Genomic DNA, 22748 nt, shown 5'->3' with positions numbered 1-22748 from the left:
CCGTTAGACACTGACCCCTGCGGGCAAACACGATCAGTACTTCCTGGACTAACACACTGACTTGGGAGTCTAACTCAATGATCCCGCGTCGGTGGGAGCTCCAAGACTCTCCTAAGTAGCTCCCCCGACGAGCCCTGATCAGCAGCAGGTGTGTGGCTTCGTGTGTGGCCAGTCCCCTACCAGGGCCACACCCACCAGGCCTGAAGGCGCCTGTAAACAAGTGTTCAGACACACCTGCATCCATACACACACCCACACACACTCATATCTACAAGCATGGAGAAGAGGGGCAGCAACACCAAAAACACATATAATATAACAAGTCCATAACTGCTCAGGGATCCTGCGTCGCTCAGACCCAGGACCCTGACACCCCTGCTCTATGAACTCACAGGGCGCCCCCTTGTGTCCACTGAGAGAAGTGCAACTGATGCAGAAAGTGTTCACAAATTTGTTCTTAATTTACTTCATTATTACATTTTTATTATTTAAAACTTATGATCATCTTCCTGACTTAGTAGTTGTGTGATGACTCTGTGAGGTCTGTTTGGAGGTGATGTGAAGAAATGAGCAGTTGTGTCACAGCTGGATTAAATGTGGTCTGTAAGTGAAGCACAGGCCTGACTCACAGACTCCAGCAGACACATTTCAACATGCAGATGATGTTGAAATGTGTTGTGAAGCCACAGAACACGATGAAGCTGGTTATGATTACGCAAACATGTCAGCAGCTGTGAAACATGTGATCATTTACATCAAACCTGCTTTCAACCCTTTAACATTTTCTCAAACACATCATTGACTGAGGGTTTGACTGTTTCTTATGAATATTAAAGAGTTTATTAACATTAAATGATAAGATTTATTTTCGTTTTTTATATTTAGAGGTTTGTTCAGGATAATTAATCAAAGCATCAGAGTCTGTGATTCCTGAGGCCTCACAGAGGAGCTCAGAGGCAGCAGGCAGCAGGCTGCAGTCTTTCTGTGTTTCAGTGTAAAATCAAATGTTCATGTGCCAAAGATAAAAATAATAATAATTAAAAATAAATTTTAGATGCGACAGTTCATTTTTCTCAGAGTGGAGGTCAGAGGTCACTAAAGGAGGACTGAACGTGTCCTTTGAACCTCACTGAGGTCACAGTTCAGCTTCAGTTGTTGATTCTTAGCAAAGAGAAACTGAATGTTGGAGCATCTGTAACTTCATATATGAAACAGTTCTGTGGCTGCTGTGGGGAACTCGTGCTGTGCACATCAGACTGAACTCAGCTCAATCTTCTTTTCCACAAAGTCACGATATTTATGGCTGAAACAGGCTGAAAGCTGCAGGCTGGGTCTGTACGAGCATCACATGAGTCAGAGAGTAATCAGAGTAAAGTATAATACTCCAGGAATAATTATATGGTCGTATAAAGTTTTCTTTATTAGCAGCAGAGTTCAGAAAGATGACACAGTCTCAGCTTTAATTTAAAAATGCTGAATAATTTAAAAGTGTGAATGTTTTTAAATATTAATGTAATGATGAGTTTCTGTTTACGTCCTCTGCAGGACTCTGCAGTGAACACAGGGGGGCGCCTGTGAGTGCAGTGATGAGCTCTCTCAGGCTTCAGCTTCACATGTTTGAACTGTGGACAAAGGTGTGAAAACAAAGTGATGAAGTTTAAACCATGAGAATAAATCAGAGCTCAGTGATGGTTTCACTGTGAGGGTCGTCCTGAATATCTGCCTGCAGTCAGGACCTGAAATGAAACTCAAACTGGAACTAAAACGTTTGTTTTGCTGCTCTCCCGTCGTGTAAACTCGCAGGTCAAACCAGAGTTAGTTTAACGAGTTCATAACCAGCTTCGTGTGACCGTTTATCTCTGACGTGAATCCAGATAACGTGCTGAACTCAGAGCTAGCACAGCGCCACCTGCCCACTGACTCAGTCCCTCCTTCACACAGTTCCTCATATTTTTGTTCTTTGTGGTTTGGTCCCGTTTCTGTTTGCACATTTACAGTTTTCATCCTGCTCTCTGTCTGTTAGTGGAGCTGTGGGCACATCCTTCAGGCCCTTGCGTGCTCGACACGAGTGTAAATATGATGCTAATGATGTTGTGTGAGCTCACACAGGAGCAGGAGCTGTGCAGCATCTGCTGACAGTTCAGATCTGCAGACATTTATATCACAAACACCTCCAAGTACAGCAGCTTTCATTCTGAAGGAGTTTGCAGTTATTCCTCCATGAATGTGTCTGTGAGTGCTGCCAGCATGTTAACACTCAACCTGTTAATGTGACAGTGATCAGTAAAAGTCTCAGGTGGTGTTGGAAGCTTCTCACAGGCTCAGACACACACAGCTGTGAGAGGCTTCTGTGGTTGTTTCTGTACAAATGAAAGCTGAGAGCTGCCGAGCTCACGACGTCTCTGCTGTGCTGTCACGTCTCAGACTGTGGTCGACCTCACTGACCTGAGACCGTGGACAGTCTCAGCGTTCTTCTGAACCACACTGTAGAGCTTTCACAGAACAGGACGCACACGTGGTTTCCTCAGCAGAAAACAGGTCATCATGCTGCAGCAGCAAATCTACTGTGCTGCACTTACAGCAGCATTTAGAGCAGTACTTACTGTGAATTAATTGCAGTAGTTATTGTAGTAGTTACAGTAGTATTCATTGCAGTATTCACTGCAGCATTCAGAGCAGTATTCAGAGCAGTATTCAGAGCAGTACTGCTTCTTCTGTGTGTCGAGGTGTCAGGCAGTGCTGCATGTTTCTGGGAGAGAAATGTGATGATCTGTGACGGCATCATCAGGACCGGACGAGTTCAACATAACTGTGACTGCATCAGACACTCCCTGCAGTACTTACATGTACTTGTACACGAGTAAAAGTATTTTGTGTTGGGAGGTTTTGCACAGTGCTTGTATTGTTTGTAGCTGTGTTGTGGACAGAGACCTCCAACAGAAGCAGGCTCAGGGAGGGGCGGGGCCACCTGCTGACACCTGATGGGGGGAAGAGAAGAAAGAGGAGGAGAGCAGAGACGAGGCAACGTTAATGACATGCAGTATTGGCACAGAAACACACGGGGAGTGAAAAGAAGGCAACATAACCAAAGGAAGGTCGAAAGTCACCTGGTCCAGCCCTAACTATATGCTTTAGCAAAAAGGAAAGTTTGAATCTTAAAAGTAGAGATAGTGTCTGTCTCCTGAATCCAAACTGGAAGCTGGTTCCACAGAAGAGGGGCCTGAAAACTGAAGGCTCTGCCTCCCATTCTACTTTTAAATACTCTAGGGACAACAAGTACTAAAACATGATGTCACTGAGTCATTTTCAGTTATTTTATGACCTCTGACCTCTGTGTCATGGCTCTGTGGCAGCAGTAAATATTCTGTAGGAAAACTCCCATCAGGCAGTGTGGATTGATGTGGCTGACAGGTGTGGACAGGTATGTTGATGCATACAGTTTGTATCTGTTTCAGTTTCAGAGCCAAACTTTGGGAGAAGAATCTTCAACTGAGTCCCAGAAACATGATTTACTGACAGAAACAGACTTTTTAAAGCACGTCTGAGTTTGTCCTGATGTGGTCGTGATGGTTGTGTCACTGATTTGGATGAAATGTCATCAGAACAAGTCGTAACTGGATGGATCAGAGCTTCAGCTGTAGCTGTGTCCTGTAACTCTGCACTCAGAGTTCAGCCCACATGTTCCTGCACACAGAGACACTTTCATGTTTCCTGTTGCTTTGAGCTTCTATGTTAAACTGTATGTCAGAATACAGCTGATAATAGGACTGTTACTGTGTTCTGATTGTTACAGTAATATTTACTTTAATACTTTAAGTACCTAAAGTCTTAGCCTGTAGGTGGCGCTGAAACAGTCTGCTCATTGTCCAATCCCCCACATAGTTTAAAAAGCACGCTCTACTCTCAGACAGGATGCCAACAATCCCTTTAAACTCTGCACAGCATCAGTCCAACCCTGAGCTAACATCTGGTTCTTCCTCGTCCTCCATATACCCAGCTTGGCCGTACCAAACAGAAAATGTATCAGAGCCAGAGTCCATCTTTTCTTCATTGAATACTTCGGGCCAATAACAAAGAAAGATACAGAGAAATCCACCCACTCCCGCAAGAAAGAAAATAAACCCACTAGCTGTGGACAACAGACCACTAAGTGCTCCAGCGTCTCCCTTTGTGAACAGAAAGGACATCCCTCCCCGGTGCTTGGGTCCAGGTGGGCTCTGTGTCTGCTCGTGGCTATTGCTCCATGTACAATCCTCCACTGGAGGTCAGCCATCCGTTTTTCAACAGGAGGCGTATACAGGACCCCCCATCTGCCTTTAGGGGTAAATTTTGAGGCACAACAGTCCATTTTGACTCCCTGATTTCAACCAGTGGAAGTTCAGCACCTTAGCACAGCTATAATATAGCTGCTTCTTCCCACAAGAGCTGAAACTATTCAGCACCGCTGTTCCCGGGGAGACAAGTAGGCCACTCCCCTCAGGTTGCTCCTCAGGCAGGACTGACCATCAAAGAGTGAAGAACATCTTTGCTGTCATCAGCACATTGATCAGCTAGGACACAGTTTCCAACAAACTCTCTCAGTGATGTCGACAGGGATTACCAAATCTCCTCCACAGTCCTCCCCAGCACTCTGGAGGACTTCATGTGACACCACCAAGTGTTCCCATTGACATCCTTTTGAGATGATCCAGTTTGATAATACCAGCCTCCTCAAACCTGCTCCTTATTGTAGCAGAAGAAAACAAAGTACTTGGGAAAAACTCATTAAAAAACAGCAGCTCCTCAAAAAGTCACATCCCAGGTATGGAGTCAGGAGTTCATGCAACCTTCAGCACCTGCTAGGCGTCGACCACTGGCTGCAGTTCTGGATAAAACGTCCATTAGTCCTTGTCCCCCCCTGTCAACAGGAAGATACAGGCCAATGCTGACCAGACCAGACAAGCTTCACCAGAAGCTGCTGCACCTCTTCCAGACGAGCAGGTGGTGGCACTACAACAGTAAGTGTGTGCATAAGGATGAGGCAGCTACATATCTGCTACATCTAGATACCAACGAGACATCCGCTCTCTAAGCTGGCTGACAAACCCCTGCTCTTTCAGAAAATAACAACCGCTTTATTCATCCATGAAGCGTATGAAATGTTTCCATGTCCCACCTGCTCTCCTACAGCCAACAGCACCTGCTCGAGGGTGGTGCTCGGCTGCAGCTCCACCCTGACTCCATGCTTCAAGGACGGCGTCCCACTGGACGCCATCTCTGCCAAAAACACAACAAACTAACAATCACAGACAGCTCTGAAACGATCACACAACAAACACAGGAAGAAAACTGAAAAAGCATTTAATGAAAAACTCACACACTGTCACTCACACCCACCAAACTCCCAGCATGCAGTGCGAGCGAGCAAGATAAACAGAGAGAGAGAGAGAGAGGCTATTTTGGCTTCTTCATGTAAAAAGCCTCCACAGTAACAGGAAGTCACGATGCCTCAGATGAGTTTTATTCTCATGTTTTTAGGTAAGTTAGAACTTCTTCGTTGTTGTTCAGAGTCCTAAAATTCATTCTTCTGTGTATCAGTGACAAAAACAGGTGTTTGGCTCGTTCTTAGAGCGATGCAGCTTTTACCTGTGAACAAACTGTTCAGTCAGAAACGTGTTTATTGAACAAACAGCTGACAGACCAACAGAAGCAGCTTTAGCTTCACTACATCTGTCAGCAGATGTTTGCTCTGCCAGATGTGGAGGATAAAGTTTGTCTTTGGATCCTTCCAGGCTTCATAACGAGAGCAGAAATCAGCTTTATGACAAAGTTTGAAGAACAGTGTGATCATAATGATCTCACAGACATCACATTATTATGATATGAAAGGAAGGTTGGAGGTTGGCCTGTAATTAGCAGCTGGGTCTAGAGATGCTTTTTAAGTAAAGGTTTAACTACAGCCAGCTTGAAGGCCTGTGGTACATAGCTGATTATTAGAGATAGGTTGATCAGATTTAAGATTGAAGCATTAATTAATGGCAGGACTTCTTTGAGCAGTTTTGTAGGAATGGGGTCTAAAAGACACGTTGATGGTTTGGAGGAAGTAATTATTGAACTTAACTCAGAAAGAGTTGGTGTCACAGGCTGGCTCTCTGACTCTGAGTATATTTTTGTATTCGTCTAATGTTAGATTTGTGATCATAGTTCATGTGTTATTCTTATTTAGCTTCAGTTGAGCTTAAAGGCAGCCATTATTTATTATTGTTGCCATGGTTTCTATGCTTGTCTAGTTTTAGACTTCATAGAGTCCCTTCATGTTTCATAGTATAATCTGTGTGTATATATATGTATATATATATATATATATATATATATATATATATATATATATATATATATATATATATATATATACATATATATACATACATATATATGTGTGTGTGTGTGTGTGTGTGTGTGTATTAGTCATATAATCCAAATAAATAACAGTGTACTGTAACAAAAATATATAAACCTGAGATATGAAATTTACTGCACGTTTAGTCGTCGAACCTTTCAAACAGTTTTTTCTTTCTTTGTGCTTTAATTTGAAACTCTGAGTTTTATTTAAAACTGAGCAGTTGAATAAAATCATGTTGAATCTCTGTTGCATTAAACTGAGATATTTTACTGTTTCATGAGATCATTTTGTGTTTGATGGCAGCAGATCTCAGGTCAGTGACATGATCGGGTACAAAGAGTCTTAGAGAGGCCGAGTTTCTCAGAAATAAACAAGTCCATCAATCTGCACATCTGCAGAGGCTCCATCAGAGCTGAAAGGTGGATGCAGAGGAAACATGAGCCCGTCCAACGTTTACAGACGTGTTGCTGCCATCAGATTAAAAATGAGCTCTCTCAGTTTAAACATGTGAAATGTTTTCTATCTTCTATTGTGAATAAAATATGGCTTCATGAGATTTGAACATTATTTGACACCAACGACCTTTTTGCAGCTATAAATGTTTAGTTTGTCACAACCAGATCAAAAAGTAAGAACTTGTTGTGATTTGTGTAAAATGTGTGAGGCTGAGTTCCTCCTGTCACTGATGCAGCTCACATGTATCAGCATCACCCTCCTCGTGCTTCATGTTGCCTGGATTTAATCCTCACTTACTTTCTGTGGCTCTTTGTAAGATCTCTGATCACTTTCATTAAAGTTCTCACTGACTGTTGGATCTCTTCATATTTTACAGTGATGAGATTTTCTGCTTCTGAGGAAGTGAAGAAGAAGCTGACGGGCACTGTGGGAGGAAACATCACTCTACCTGACTCTGTGCTGGAGACAGGATATCTGTTATATGGAAGAAAGGTTATTGCTGATGTGAAAAGCAGGATATTTGACATACCAAAAGAAATTTACAAGAACAGACTTCAGTGGAACAGAAACTCTGGACTCTTTACACTCACAGAGCTGCAGAGGAACGACTCAGGGATTTATGACATCGACTCTACAAAAGGAAAAGTTTTCACATCATCATATAAGCTCACAGTGTACGGTAAGTCTGATATTTATTCTGGTATATATATTTTTGTGTAACATCCCAGCTTCATATGTGACCTCAGTCTGTATGTTCCTCATTAGTTTGGTCACATCATCCCTTCAGAATAAAAACAGCTTTTTGTTCTTATAATCCCACAAATGTCTGGTGTGAAAGGAAGAATCAGCTTTGACTTCAGTGTTTTCACCAACATTACTGATCTGTACAAAGTGAATGAAAGAACAGGACAAAGCAGAAAGTTTAAACACTGTTCTTAGAAAATCCTGCAGAACAACTGAAATTAACACGTTTTTATTTAACAGCTTTTTTTTTACCAAAACACAAAACTTCCTGTTTACTTGAACATGTTTCCCATTTCATGGTCACGTTAATCCACAGAGAAGTAACACAAAGTCTCATTGGCCATGTTCCCACTAGTGCCTAACTATGGACCAATCACAGCTCAGCACAGCACCCTGTGAGTTTCTAAGGTATTTCACTTCTTTATGAAGCATTAACAGTTACTTCTTACAGTGAAACATGTATATTTGAACAGCCCAGCTGCCACCTGTCAGTCTTGTATGGCCTACAGTGTTACACAGCCTAACAAGCAGAACAGACACTTTTATTTTGATGGGTTTGTTGTTGATGGTGACTTCCTGTGGCTGCTGCTGTGAGAGGAACACATTACAAAACACAAGCTGTGGTTTCCACTCATGAAGCAACACACTCTGCTGTAATGTTTGTGTCTGACTACAAAGCTGCTGTCTGTGTCAGGGTTTTAATAGTTTTGCAATTTTCATTAGTTTTTGTTTTTATTTAGTTTTGACTTCAGATTTTCAATTTTATATCAGTTTTAATTAGTTTTTACCAATTGTTTGCTAGTTTAGTTTTTATTCTTTTGAAAATCCTTAGTTTCAGTTTAGTTTTGATTAGTTTCAGTTATAGTTTTAGTTGTGTTTGCAATAATTAAGTGTAACAAAATCCCAGTTTCATCATATCAGTCCTGCTCTTCTGCTTATCCTTGGGTATGTTGCTATTCCAGCTAGCATACCCTGCACCCTGGACAGGTCGCCTGTCTGTCGCAGGGCTAACACGCAGAGACAGACAACTCACATTCCCACCTATGGGTTCTTTAAATAAATAAATTAGGGCAGATGAACAACCATTGATACCAGGCAACTATAAAATGTATATCTTGGCCCCAGTGAGACTATTAACTCTTGCAGCACCGGGTGTTCGTAATTTTGGTTCAAGTGAATTGATAAACTTTTTGAAGACTCACACAGTTGTGTAGATATCCCAGTCCTGTTGTCTCGGGATGCATCACGCTGCCTTGCCTGGTGTTAGCTTCTGTTTCTGGGGATGAGGGTTGAGTGTGCTCCCTTACCTTCTCAAGGTAAGCTAGCTTAGCCTTCTTGTGTGAGCTTTTCAAGTGCACTTTAAGGTTTGTGGGATTTTTTTCTCTTTAGAAATGTCCCTCATAATTTGTCTCTTTCCACTACAAGACACTTACTTTATACAAAACACAGTCATATTCAAAGTAATCCCAAATTGGAAGCTGGCGCTTTCTCCCGACTTTTCCTGACATGATTCTGCGAGTGGACGGAGCAGCAGACGACTCGACTAACGTACTGCCACCTGCTGGCATAATGAGACACAGCAAGAAAAAAACCTGGAAACTAAACTTCTTTTTCACCCTTGACTATTGTATGACACGCACACATCAACGAGAACTAAACACATTTTTGCTATAAATTCAGTTAATTTTAGTTAGTTTGTGAACACTCATTACAGTTTTAGTTAGTTTTACTTTTTTCGTAAAGTCTCGTTTTTATTTTTATTTCCGTAAACGAAAATGTTTTTTCACTTCTAGTTTTCGTTATTTCATTAGTTTTCGTTAAAGATAATAACCTTGGTCTGTGTCATAGAAACCAATGACAGTCATGTAGTTATGGGAACGCACCCACACACAGAATAATGTCCCGTCTTTGTGTTGTTTTCTTCCTTTCCTTTCATGAGGATTTGAATCAGAGCGTTTGTTCCTTCTGTGTCCTCTTCAGCACCTTCTACTGATAGTGATAGTAGCTTTGACAGTTTGACAGGAAACCTGAGAAATCCCTCATAAACCTTTATAATGAGATTCAAATGTATATGATGGTGGTTTGGCAGTCTGCTGTCTCTCCTGTGGTTTGTTTTCAGACAGTTGGGATGAGCAGTTTCATATTAATGTTCACTGACTGCATTAAAGCAGCAATAACCAGAGCTCTGCTGTCCTGATGATGTTCACTAACAAAAAGCAGAAAGTTAAAAACATTTTTCTGATGTTAACTTTTATTCTCCATCAACTTTCGTTCCCAGACTCTGTACCGACTCCTGCAGTGAAGAAAGTGAGTGTGAGCTCTGAGAGCTGCTCCTTACTGTGTTTGGTGGACAGAGAGACCACACTGCTGTGGTTTAAAGACGAGCAGATACTGAACCAGAGCAGCTCTGCGCTCTCTCTGCCTCTCACTGTGCACAAACAGGACTTCAGCTCCTCTTACAGATGTGTGGCTGCAAACCCTGCAGAGGAGAAAACTCTTCCTGTCCATGTGAAGACGACCTGTGGACACACCAACAACAACGACACCAACAGCTCGACTGAACCAAGAAACTGTGAGATTATTTCTAACTGTCATTTTTAAACATGTTGTTCACTGTGTTTGCTGACATTTGATTTCCTGTTTGACAGATAACATCCTCATTATAATCTTCTGTGTCCTGAGTGCTACCCTCATCATCATCATCATCCTCATCATGAAGAGGAAGCATCCTGTCCAAGACAAGTTTAAACTCCTACAAGCTGCAGGCAGGGGTTTGTGTTCTTGAATATTTCTTTTCATATTTGTAATCTTGTTCTGAGACGTGAAGATCAAAGTGTAAAACATGTTTATGGAGGAAGTGCAGCAACAAACCCCCCATGACCAAACCACCAAACCAAAGCGGTGCTACAGCACAGAAACAGCTGTGAGCAGACCGCTGTAGAACACCAAGACCTGACAGATTACTAGTTACTACAAATGTAAGAAGTAATCCGAGTATTTTCACTGGACCGACTCTGAGGAAAGTTTCAGGTTTGAAGCTCAGGTCCACCTGGTTCTGACAGACGCAACAAATGAGCCAAAAATCATTTGAAGCTGAAAGTGTGAATGTGCTGCCAGGTGAGTGTCACCTGTCTGCTGCTTGGAGGTCATTTCCTGTCACATGTGTTCCAGCTGATACAGCTGTGATGAGCCGGCTGTCTTTAAACAGCTGAAACAAGAGACACACAAAGCTGTTTTCTACATGTACTCAGCTCCACACACTCACCAACTGTAACTGATTACAGTAGTAACTAGTTACTCCTGACACTGCAGAGTATGATGAAGACGTGGACAGAGTAGGTGTCACATGTCTAACCTGAAGCTTCCATGAACTTTGTGTTTCCACAGCTCCTGTGGATGAAGTGGTCCTTTATACTGACACAGGTGACAGCAGACAGGTGGGTACCTGCTCACACCGTCAGCTCAGAGTTCATGTTCATGCAGCTCAGTGGAAGCTGACTACATGCAGACACACGACAAACACACTAAAGTCAGGAGTGTGTTGGAGTCACAGTTCTTCTGCTGGAACATGAACTTCCACACAGATCACCTTCTCCCTCGGGCTGCTCTCCACCAGGAGAAGAAGCTGTCTCCCACTTCCATGTTTCACTGCGTTGCTTATTCCCGTGTTTTTCCTTCTCCAGGGTGGGATTTTAGCGGCTGTATCAGGAACCAGTGATGACTCCAGTCTGACAGCGGTGTCTTATAAACTGGTGCTCGTCACATGATGACAGACTCTGCTGATAACATCTGAGACCTGAAGCTGCTTTCAGCTGCTCCCTAATTTACAAGGAGTGACCAGAGTGAACAGACGCCACCTTCCAGGGATTTGTGTCTCCTCCACTTTTTTCTAGAAAAGTCTAATTGTTGTGAGATGATGTAATTTCTTTGGAACGTCACAGTGAACTCTCATGACAACTCTTTTTCTTTCCACTTTCAAGTTCTAACATTGTTAGGACCATTCCTCTGACGAGCAGATTCATGGTAAAAAGTGCAAATTTCAGACTCCATCCTTGAAACTGTTCTATTAACAGGTACGTCAGATATTAAATATGGGAATCACAGATGCTCAGACTGAGAATTTTTCTTAAAATCCATTTATTGATATTTACTGACCAACAGTCAAACTGTGTCACAGAGATGTTCACACACACACTTTTTTGTAAAATTGAACACTGTAATAAAAATGCCACCCTCAGTATTGTGGAAGGCACCAACAATTAAATGTATTGTTAATATTATTATTATTATATAAAAAGCAGTAGTCTGTACCTACGACCCAGCTGTACCACATATCATATTAAGTGTCAGTTCATTAAAATGATGGTTTCAAAGACAGACAGACGCTGTATGCTATGAGAAGTGAGCTACTGGAACAAGAAGCATCAGTGGGCAACAGACGACAACAGCGCGTTGTTGGAATGCAACTATGCAGCGGAAGGGTTACATGAATAGGATGAGGGACCTGTGGACTCTTCCATACCCAACATCCACACTAACAATGAAACAACAAGTAGCTCAGTGTTCCAACATTTGACAGAAGCGACTCCTCTCACTGCTAGAGACTGACAAGGTACAAGACACATGCTACGGCAAGGGGGAGCCAGGACGCCAGGTCAGGGGGGAGATATCATCACCCCCAGCTGAGATTGGGTACCAAGCCCCAAGAATAAAAATGTGTGAGGCTGAGTTCCTCCTGTCACTGATGCAGCTCACATGTATCAGCCTCACCCTCCTCGTGCTTCATGTTGCCTGGATTTAATCCTCACTTACTTTCTGTGGCTCTTTGTAAGATCTCTGATCACTTTCATTAAAGTTCTCACTGACTGTTGGATCTCTTCATATTTTACAGTGATGAGATTTTCTGCTTCTGAGGAAGTGAAGAAGAAGCTGACGGGCGCTGTGGGAGGAAACATCACTCTACCTGACTCTGTGCAGGAGAAAGCATTTCTGTCATATGAAGGAACGACTATTGCTGATGTGAAAAGCAGGATATTTGACATATCAGAGGACATTTACAAGCACAGACTTCAGTGGGACAGAAACTCTGGACTCTTTACACTCACAGAGCTGCAGAGGAACGACTCAGGGATTTATGTCATTGACTCTAAAACAGGAAAAGGAAACAGGAAATCATCATATAAGCTCACAGTGTACGGTAAGTCTGATATTTATTCTGGTATGTATATTTTTGTGTAACAGCTTCATATGTGACCTCAGTCTGTATGTTCCTCATTAGTTTGGTCACATCATCCCTTCAGAATAAAAACAGCTTTTTGTTCTTATAATCCCACAAATGTCTGGTGTGAAAGGAAGAATCAGCTTTGACTTCAGTGTTTTCACCAACATTACTGATCTGTACAAAGTGAATGAAAGAACAGGACAAAGCAGAAAGTTTAAACACTGTTCTTAGAAAATCCTGCAGAACAACTGAAATTAACACGTTTTTATTTAACAGCTTTTTTTTTACCAAAACACAAAACTTCCTGTTTACTTGAACATGTTTCCCATTTCATGGTCACGTTAATCCACAGAGAAGTAACACAAAGTCTCATTGGCCATGTTCCCACTAGTGCCTAACTATGGACCAATCACAGCTCAGCACAGCACCCTGTGAGTTTCTAAGGTATTTCACTTCTTTATGAAGCATTAACAGTTACTTCTTACAGTGAAACATGTATATTTGAACAGCCCAGCTGCCACCTGTCAGTCTTGTATGGCCTACAGTGTTACACAGCCTAACAAGCAGAACAGACACTTTTATTTTGATGGGTTTGTTGTTGATGGTGACTTCCTGTGGCTGCTGCTGTGAGAGGAACACATTACAAAACACAAGCTGTGGTTTCCACTCATGAAGCAACACACTCTGCTGTAATGTTTGTGTCTGACTACAAAGCTGCTGTCTGTGTCAGGGTTTTAATAGTTTTGCAATTTTCATTAGTTTTTGTTTTTATTTAGTTTTGACTTCAGATTTTCAATTTTATATCAGTTTTAATTAGTTTTTACCAATTGTTTGCTAGTTTAGTTTTTATTCTTTTGAAAATCCTTAGTTTCAGTTTAGTTTTGATTAGTTTCAGTTATAGTTTTAGTTGTGTTTGCAATAATTAAGTGTAACAAAATCCCAGTTTCATCATATCAGTCCTGCTCTTCTGCTTATCCTTGGGTATGTTGCTATTCCAGCTAGCATACCCTGCACCCTGGACAGGTCGCCTGTCTGTCGCAGGGCTAACACGCAGAGACAGACAACTCACATTCCCACCTATGGGTTCTTTAAATAAATAAATTAGGGCAGATGAACAACCATTGATACCAGGCAACTATAAAATGTATATCTTGGCCCCAGTGAGACTATTAACTCTTGCAGCACCGGGTGTTCGTAATTTTGGTTCAAGTGAATTGATAAACTTTTTGAAGACTCACACAGTTGTGTAGATATCCCAGTCCTGTTGTCTCGGGATGCATCACGCTGCCTTGCCTGGTGTTAGCTTCTGTTTCTGGGGATGAGGGTTGAGTGTGCTCCCTTACCTTCTCAAGGTAAGCTAGCTTAGCCTTCTTGTGTGAGCTTTTCAAGTGCACTTTAAGGTTTGTGGGATTTTTTTCTCTTTAGAAATGTCCCTCATAATTTGTCTCTTTCCACTACAAGACACTTACTTTATACAAAACACAGTCATATTCAAAGTAATCCCAAATTGGAAGCTGGCGCTTTCTCCCGACTTTTCCTGACATGATTCTGCGAGTGGACGGAGCAGCAGACGACTCGACTAACGTACTGCCACCTGCTGGCATAATGAGACACAGCAAGAAAAAAACCTGGAAACTAAACTTCTTTTTCACCCTTGACTATTGTATGACACGCACACATCAACGAGAACTAAACACATTTTTGCTATAAATTCAGTTAATTTTAGTTAGTTTGTGAACACTCATTACAGTTTTAGTTAGTTTTACTTTTTTCGTAAAGTCTCGTTTTTATTTTTATTTCCGTAAACGAAAATGTTTTTTCACTTCTAGTTTTCGTTATTTCATTAGTTTTCGTTAAAGATAATAACCTTGGTCTGTGTCATAGAAACCAATGACAGTCATGTAGTTATGGGAACGCACCCACACACAGAATAATGTCCCGTCTTTGTGTTGTTTTCTTCCTTTCCTTTCATGAGGATTTGAATCAGAGCGTTTGTTCCTTCTGTGTCCTCTTCAGCACCTTCTACTGATAGTGATAGTAGCTTTGACAGTTTGACAGGAAACCTGAGAAATCCCTCATAAACCTTTATAATGAGATTCAAATGTATATGATGGTGGTTTGGCAGTCTGCTGTCTCTCCTGTGGTTTGTTTTCAGACAGTTGGGATGAGCAGTTTCATATTAATGTTCACTGACTGCATTAAAGCAGCAATAACCAGAGCTCTGCTGTCCTGATGATGTTCACTAACAAAAAGCAGAAAGTTAAAAACATTTTTCTGATGTTAACTTTTATTCTCCATCAACTTTCGTTCCCAGACTCTGTACCGACTCCTGCAGTGAAGAAAGTGAGTGTGAGCTCTGAGAGCTGCTCCTTACTGTGTTTGGTGGACAGAGAGACCACACTGCTGTGGTTTAAAGACGAGCAGATACTGAACCAGAGCAGCTCTGCGCTCTCTCTGCCTCTCACTGTGCACAAACAGGACTTCAGCTCCTCTTACAGATGTGTGGCTGCAAACCCTGCAGAGGAGAAAACTCTTCCTGTCCATGTGAAGACGACCTGTGGAGACACCAACAACAACGACACCAACAGCTCGACTGAACCAAGAAACTGTGAGATTATTTCTAACTGTCATTTTTAAACATGTTGTTCACTGTGTTTGCTGACATTTGATTTCCTGTTTGACAGATAACATCCTCATTATAATCTTCTGTGTCCTGAGTGCTACCCTCATCATCATCATCATCATCCTCATCATGAAGAGGAAGCATCCTGTCCAAGACAAGTTTAAACTCCTACAAGCTGCAGGCAGGGGTTTGTGTTCTTGAATATTTCTTTTCATATTTGTAATCTTGTTCTGAGACGTGAAGATCAAAGTGTAAAACATGTTTATGGAGGAAGTGCAGCAACAAACCCCCCATGACCAAACCACCAAACCAAAGCGGTGCTACAGCACAGAAACAGCTGTGAGCAGACCGCTGTAGAACACCAAGACCTGACAGATTACTAGTTACTACAAATGTAAGAAGTAATCCGAGTATTTTCACTGGACCGACTCTGAGGCAAGTTTCAGGTTTGAAGCTCAGGTCCACCTGGTTCTGACAGACGCAACAAATGAGCCAAAAATCATTTGAAGCTGAAAGTGTGAATGTGCTGCCAGGTGAGTGTCACCTGTCTGCTGCTTGGAGGTCATTTCCTGTCACATGTGTTCCAGCTGATACAGCTGTGATGAGCCGGCTGTCTTTAAACAGCTGAAACAAGAGACACACAAAGCTGTTTTCTACATGTACTCAGCTCCACACATTCACCAACTGGAACTGATTACAGTAGTAACTAGTTACTCCTGACACTGCAGAGTATGATGAAGACGTGGACAGAGTAGGTGTCACATGTCTAACCTGAAGCTTCCATGAACTTTGTGTTTCCACAGCTCCTGTGGATGAAGTGGTCCTTTATACTGACACAGGTGACAGCAGACAGGTGGGTACCTGCTCACACCGTCAGCTCAGAGTTCATGTTCATGCAGCTCAGTGGAAGCTGACTACATGCAGACACACGACAAACACACTAAAGTCAGGAGTGTGTTGGAGTCACAGTTCTTCTGCTGGAACATGAACTTCCACACAGATCACCTTCTCCCTCTGGCTGCTCTCCACCAGGAGAAGAAGCTGTCTCCCACTTCCATGTTTCACTGCGTTGCTTATTCCCGTGTTTTTCCTTCTCCAGGGTGGGATTTTAGCGGCTGTATCAGGAACCAGTGATGACTCCAGTCTGACAGCGGTGTCTTATAAACTGGTGCTCGTCACATGATGACAGACTCTGCTGATAACATCTGAGACCTGAAGCTGCTTTCAGCTGCTCCCTAATTTACAAGGAGTGACCAGAGTGAACAGACGCCACCTTCCAGGGATTTGTGTCTCCTCCACTTTTTTCTAGAAAAGTCTAATTGTTGTGAGATGATGTAATTTCTTTGGAACGTCACAGTGAACTCTCATGACAACTCTTTTTCTTTCCACTTTCAAGTTCTAACATTGTTAGGACCATTCCTCTGACGAGCAGATTCCATCCTTGAAACTGTTCTATTAACAGGTACGTCAGATATTAAATATGAGAATCACAGATGCTCAGACTGAGAATTTTTCTTAAAATCCATTTATTGATATTTACTGACCAACAGTCAAACTGTGTCACAGAGATGTTCACACACACACTTTTTTGTAAAATTGAACACTGTAATAAAAATGCCACCCTCAGTATTGTGGAAGGCACCAACAATTAAATGTATTGTTAATATTATTATTATTATATAAAAAGCAGTAGTCTGTACCTACGACCCAGCTGTACCACATATCATATTAAGTGTCAGTTCATTAAAATGATGGTTTCAAAGACAGACAGACGCTGTATGCTATGAGAAGTGAGCTACTGGAACAAGAAGCATCAGTGGGCAACAGACGACAACAGCGCGTTGTTGGAATGCAACTATGCAGCGGAAGGGTTACATGAATAGGATGAGGGACCTGTGGACTCTTCCATACCCAACATCCACACTAACAATGAAACAACAAGTAGCTCAGTGTTCCAACATTTGACAGAAGCGACTCCTCTCACTGCTAGAGACTGACAAGGTACAAGACACATGCTACGGCAAGGGGGAGCCAGGACGCCAGGTCAGGGGGGAGATATCATCACCCCCAGCTGAGATTGGGTACCAAGCCCCAAGTGCGATGGAAGAATTGAGTGGGAGAGGAACTGACCTGAAATGGCCAAGCTTGAAACCTGGATCCTCCGTAGCCGGTTACCAAGGCTATGTGAAGTACCCTCAGAAGGTCTGCTAGATGATGTGAATGCAGGACTATGGACGATACCTACCGCCACCGTTACCGAGACTAGCCAGCTGATCTACACTACGGCAGCAGTGATCAGGGCTACAAGCTGAACAGCCACAAGGAGCAGGAGACTAGAGGCCAAGATCAAGGTAGCACAGAGGGAGGTTAGCCAACTATTGGAGCTGCACGAAAGGTGCAATGAAGAAATACCTAAGAAGTACAGCAAGCAGTCCATACCTGAGCAAAGCAAAGACTCACAGGCTTGGCCAGCTGCTTGAAGAGGTACACCAGAGAGATAGAAGGCAGGAGAATAAACCAGCTGTTCTCCACAGAACCAGCCAAGGTGTACTCTCAGTGGCAGGGGAACAATATGAGAACAGCACCTCCAAGGCTGGAGACGGAGCAATACTGGAAGAGCATATGGGAGAAAGACACAACCCATAACAGCAATGCTCAGCTCAACTAAACATATAAGTGCTCATAACACTCAAACACTTTCACTGAGAATAATAGAAAGTACATTACATCTCCACCCTTATTGATTATTGATTAATAATACTAAATTATACAAAGAAAGTTTCTAGTTTAACGCTATACAACATCAACAACATTGCATACTCAGAGAAGTTTCACAACGTGCATCATTCATAGTCAGAGATACAAGTTTACACTTAGTGTTCATCCTCACTCTCACTATCCTCTCGTCCTCATCGGAGGAGGTGGATGCATCTTTCACCCTCTTCTTCCCTTCCCTTCCCTGCTCAGCTTCTATGTCCTTGTCTAGTCTGGTCTGATTCTAACCCTGAGCGAGCCAGCGAATGCAATATGGGAAAGATCTCGGAGAAGCTCACGGCTCTTTAACGGGAGATTGATACACCTGGTGACCAGTGATGGACATTAAGAACAACTGTAAAATTCAGATGCAGCTTGTTCATCCTAAAACAACGTAACCAACATCTTTCATGCCTCATTTCCGATGTAGACGGAGGTTTAGCATCACTAGGATGCGCAGGAACTGCAGCTGTCCTTGGTGCTACTGTGTACATTGGCATATACCCCTGTTGCTTGTCTTGTGTTTTTATGGTGTTGTGCAGATGCATGTGCTTTTTATGTGCTGAAGGAGTTTTTGTTGTCTCTTCTCATTCTGATCCCCGATTAGGGATTAGAATGAGCAGAGTTTCTTTTTCCTCCTTGACCACCCATCTGTATTACACATTTCATTGTTTTCTGTATGCTACCTGTTCTGACCTGTCTCCCCATTGTGACGTTTGTATATTGTATGTACAGTCGGAGGAGATTCAATTTCGCTGGCAGGCACCTGCAAGTGACAAATGAAGGCTTCATTCAATTCAATTCATTCAATCATCCTCAGCGAGGCCTTTTGCCTTGTACGGACCAAAAGTGCGAAAACGCCGCCACCTACTGCCTGTCAGGTTGCTTAGGTGTTACTTCTGGAGGGTAAACTTCTGCGGGGCTATCCTTTTACGCTATAAACAGTCAGCACATAACACAGTGAAACATAGTTATACCAGGTCATACTGACACACACGTCAACAACAAAATAAAACACAAGAATGAAGCAAGTATCAACCTACAAATAAAACTTGTAAATAACCCCAAAATATAAGTAAACCAACAACAAATTTTAACAAATTTTCAAAATAATAAAAACAAAGAATAAATAGTTTCAACATATCTTTCACTCGGCCTTGGTGTAAACCGGCCTGAGCCTATGGCAGTGAAACTAAAGGCTGGCTCACAGTCACCTGATCCAGTCCCAACTGTTTTGGAAAGAGAGAAGTTTGAAGCCGAGTCTTAAAGTAGAGAGGGGGTGTTGAAAGATTTTATTATGTTTATGTTTAGAAGTACATTTTGTTTAAGGTTTTATAGATGTGTTTGCTCTTTTCATTAGAGAAGTTATGTTGTGCAAGCTTTGTGTGCATTCCAGAGCTCCCTGACTTTCACACCCACATCCTGGGATCATGGGAGAGGTCACACACCTTGTCTTCTTGTTTATCTCATATATGCCTAGAAGTATATAGTCATTTGTAGATTGAAAGAATGTCTCATCCTAGGAGGTCTGTAACAACTCTGTGCAGCATGAAGAGGGGAGTGCGTTCACTCCTCCTCAGAGTGTTCTGGCATAGATCACTCATCTCCTAAGAGAGGTTGTACCTTGTTTTATTGTTTTATGGTAGGATAAACGTATCTATGTCTGTCTTACTCTAAGTGCATTTTGTTTAGATGAACTGCTGGACTTCCAGGCCAGCAGGGTTAGGAAGTCATTTTATGAGCACACACACACACACACACAAGGTATTCTTTGTTCACATGTATACCTATGAGATGTCATATGTTAATGAACCTATGCATATTCATGTAACCACAATTAAAGAGCAGTGTTACGGGAGAGCGGACGAGAGCAACTGAGGTCAAGCGAAGGAACAGCGCCTGTCCAGTTCTCTCCCGTGCACGTTAATTTGTAAAACCTCTCTGAGTGTCATTTATTCCAATCTGAGTTGAATTTACAGGAAAACTCCTAACAGGGGGTCTGTCCCCTGAATCCAAACTGGGAGCTGCTCCCACAGCAGCTGAAGGCTCTGCCTCCCATTCTACTTTTAGAAACTCGAGGAAACACAAGTAATCCAAGTATTCTTTTACTGGAATACCAGAGGATGCACCGAGCAACAGGAGCTTCAAGTTCACAGTGTGGTTTAGGATAAGGCCAGGAAACCTGACCTCATTACTCTGGTGCTTAGCCTTAGCTTTGTACTCATATCCATCTCTCAGCCTCACAGTCCAGAAACCGTCCCGAGGACTCAGTGTGATTTGAGCCTTCCTGTTGGTCGCCTCTGTGGCCACTCCTAAAGTTCACTCGGTCTTTCCTTTAACCTGAACCTCAAAGTAAAATCTGCCTGAAGAGAAACTCTGCTCTGCTAAAACATTGATGCAGTAAGAAAACCTCTCTGGGTTGTCTGGAAGCTTCTGCCTCACATCACTATCGTGAACTTCACCTATTTAAAAGGTAACTGTAACAGAATACAGTTACTCATATTTTGTATTTTAAATATGTAATGTCAGTACATGTACTCCATTACTCCCCCACACTGCTCGTATCAGACTGTCTGTTGGTGGCTGGGTTATGAGCTGGAAGCCTCAGTGGTGCAGCAGGCTGTGGTTGCATGGCTCACAGTTCTGGGTCTCAAGGTTCATGTTATGGTTTAGGGCTCGGATGGCTTGGAGATAGAAGCTCCTCTTGATTCTCTGTCCTTGCCTGGATTATCTGAACCTTCTGCCGGATTGCAGAAGTTGGATCAGTTTATTGGATGGGACGGGTCCTTCAGTGTGAAATGTCAAAGCCTTTACTGTCATTATACATAGTAACAAGATTAGAAACAGCTCTATAAATGTGCACACATGCTTTAGCACATTATAAAAACTATACAATCATTTAACTATACACTTAATATTAATATAAACGTATACTTTGAAGTCCGAACTTTCAACACGGGCTGAAATAGAGACTCGCGTGGCTGCAGCTTGTTGCTTTGTCAGCTTAAATCGGTCATGTGAGGTGCGGCACACAGACGGTTAATAACACTCAGCTTTATTCCATTTCCAGAGTGTAACAACCAACCACCTGTGTGAAATCTAAAAATGCCCATGGCGTTGATTCAAAATGTGCTCTGGCACAACAGCCCGTTCTCACTCCCGGGGCGTATCATACCGACGTTTTGTCACGTCCCGTTCGTGAGGAACGCGAAAGGTGACCTTCCGCGTTGTTATGGTACGCGGTGGGTTATGGATGAATTGCAGTGGAATGACGGTCCCGCGGTAATAGACGTTCCAGCCCTAAACCTAACCCTAACCCTAAAAAAAAGTGCTGTTTTTACAGGAAAACGCTGGCAGCTGGGGTTACCAGGGATTTCCTGTAAAAAATACAGTAGATAGCTTTACATACAAAATATGTAAACTGATTTACAGTAAATGAAACTCACAACTGTTAAATCTACAAAAAAACAAGTTAATTTCACACAACAATTGTTGTATACTCATAGAATATTTCCTGTATTTTTTACATGTAATAATTGCTTATTGTGAATCCATAAACTGTAAAATTAACAGGGAAATATCAAACAAAAAACTAATTTGAACTGGTAAATCAACTGTGAAACTGTGTATTTTAAATGGAGCTGCTCTGTATATTATACATAAAATCTATTACTATGCTGTATTTTTATGTTTTAATGTAAAAATTTAAATCATAAACCTGCAAACTTCTTACTGCTATGCCTACACCTAAACATGCAAAAATACATCTTCAGAAAAGACTAGTGAGGAAAATATCACTTTTGGGAAATTTATTTTGCAGCCATCATCAATAAAACAATTGACAACAATTGGATGCATTTTTTCAACTTACACAACAGTTACACAATTCAATCAAAATGCTATAAAACTGTGGAACATTCCTGCAAAGCAAGAACCATCTTCATGAAACAAGCATGTGGCAGACCCTCTACCAGAAAAAGTTACATAGTAACCTGTTAAAACAAAAATGACATATTGTGCGAAAATTACCGTTATCACCATCTCGCGCAACACACACTCTGCTGTCACCACAACCGTGGCCCTGGACATAGAAAACATATGTGTAGTTACCATACCAAAACATCAGGAAACCACCTGTGGGGAAACAAACCTATAAACACTGCGGTAACAGCACTGTAGAAAAACAAACAAACAAACCAAAAAAAAACTGCGTAACATTCCTTCAAAGCAAGAACATCTTCATGAAACAAGCAGGTGGCGGACTCTTGACCAGAAAATGTTTCAAAGTACACATTGTGGATTTAACAAAGTATAAGCTACCAGTCCACAAAGAGAGTCAATATTCAGGCTTAACACCACTCGTGGTTGGAGAGATCCTTAATCAGGGTGAGGACTCGAGGGTTCTTGTTGGAAAGATGCTTCAAGTTTTTGTTCTCTTTTTTGGTTCCTTTTTCTGGGTTTATGGAGAAGAAACACCTGTAGAATAAAATCATATAGGAGCATATTAAGCATTTTAATTGATCAGTTAAAAAATAAGTACAAGCATATACGTACACATACACAGTCAT

General features: G+C 42.0%; 2 protein-coding genes across 2 annotated transcripts; both read left to right on the top strand.

The window, feature by feature from the left end:
- The first annotated feature begins 7216 nt into the window (after positions 1-7216).
- Positions 7217-11685, top strand: LOC134629845 (uncharacterized). The gene is made up of 5 exons (XM_063477354.1): positions 7217-7517; positions 9861-10154; positions 10231-10353; positions 10970-11019; positions 11266-11685. Exons 1-5 carry the CDS (start codon positions 7217-7219, stop codon positions 11347-11349), a joined length of 852 nt encoding a protein of 283 aa, XP_063333424.1. The 3' UTR covers positions 11350-11685.
- A 790-nt stretch (positions 11686-12475) lies between these two features.
- Positions 12476-16947, top strand: LOC134628788 (SLAM family member 7-like). The gene is made up of 5 exons (XM_063475554.1): positions 12476-12779; positions 15118-15411; positions 15488-15613; positions 16230-16279; positions 16526-16947. Exons 1-5 carry the CDS (start codon positions 12476-12478, stop codon positions 16607-16609), a joined length of 858 nt encoding a protein of 285 aa, XP_063331624.1. The 3' UTR covers positions 16610-16947.
- The last annotated feature ends 5801 nt before the right edge of the window (positions 16948-22748 follow it).

This window comes from Pelmatolapia mariae, linkage group LG6 (genome assembly GCF_036321145.2).
Source record: "Pelmatolapia mariae isolate MD_Pm_ZW linkage group LG6, Pm_UMD_F_2, whole genome shotgun sequence".
NCBI classification, from domain to species: domain Eukaryota; kingdom Metazoa; phylum Chordata; class Actinopteri; order Cichliformes; family Cichlidae; genus Pelmatolapia; species Pelmatolapia mariae.
The sequence above is the reverse complement of the archived record's forward strand: the minus strand, read 5'-3'. Positions and strand labels throughout refer to the sequence as shown.

Bases quoted from the DNA above. Each gene is read 5' to 3' on its own strand.
- LOC134628788 (XM_063475554.1), top strand. From the start codon at position 12,476: ATGAGATTTTCTGCTTCTGAGGAAGTGAAGAAGAAGCTGACGGGCGCT. The intron at 12,780-15,117 runs GTAAGTCTGATA...TTTCGTTCCCAG, and splicing joins ATATAAGCTCACAGTGTACG to ACTCTGTACCGACTCCTGCA. The intron at 16,280-16,525 runs GTGGGTACCTGC...TTCCTTCTCCAG, and splicing joins ACACAGGTGACAGCAGACAG to GGTGGGATTTTAGCGGCTGT.
- LOC134629845 (XM_063477354.1), top strand. From the start codon at position 7,217: ATGAGATTTTCTGCTTCTGAGGAAGTGAAGAAGAAGCTGACGGGCACT. The intron at 10,155-10,230 runs GTGAGATTATTT...CCTGTTTGACAG, and splicing joins CTCGACTGAACCAAGAAACT to ATAACATCCTCATTATAATC. The intron at 11,020-11,265 runs GTGGGTACCTGC...TTCCTTCTCCAG, and splicing joins ACACAGGTGACAGCAGACAG to GGTGGGATTTTAGCGGCTGT.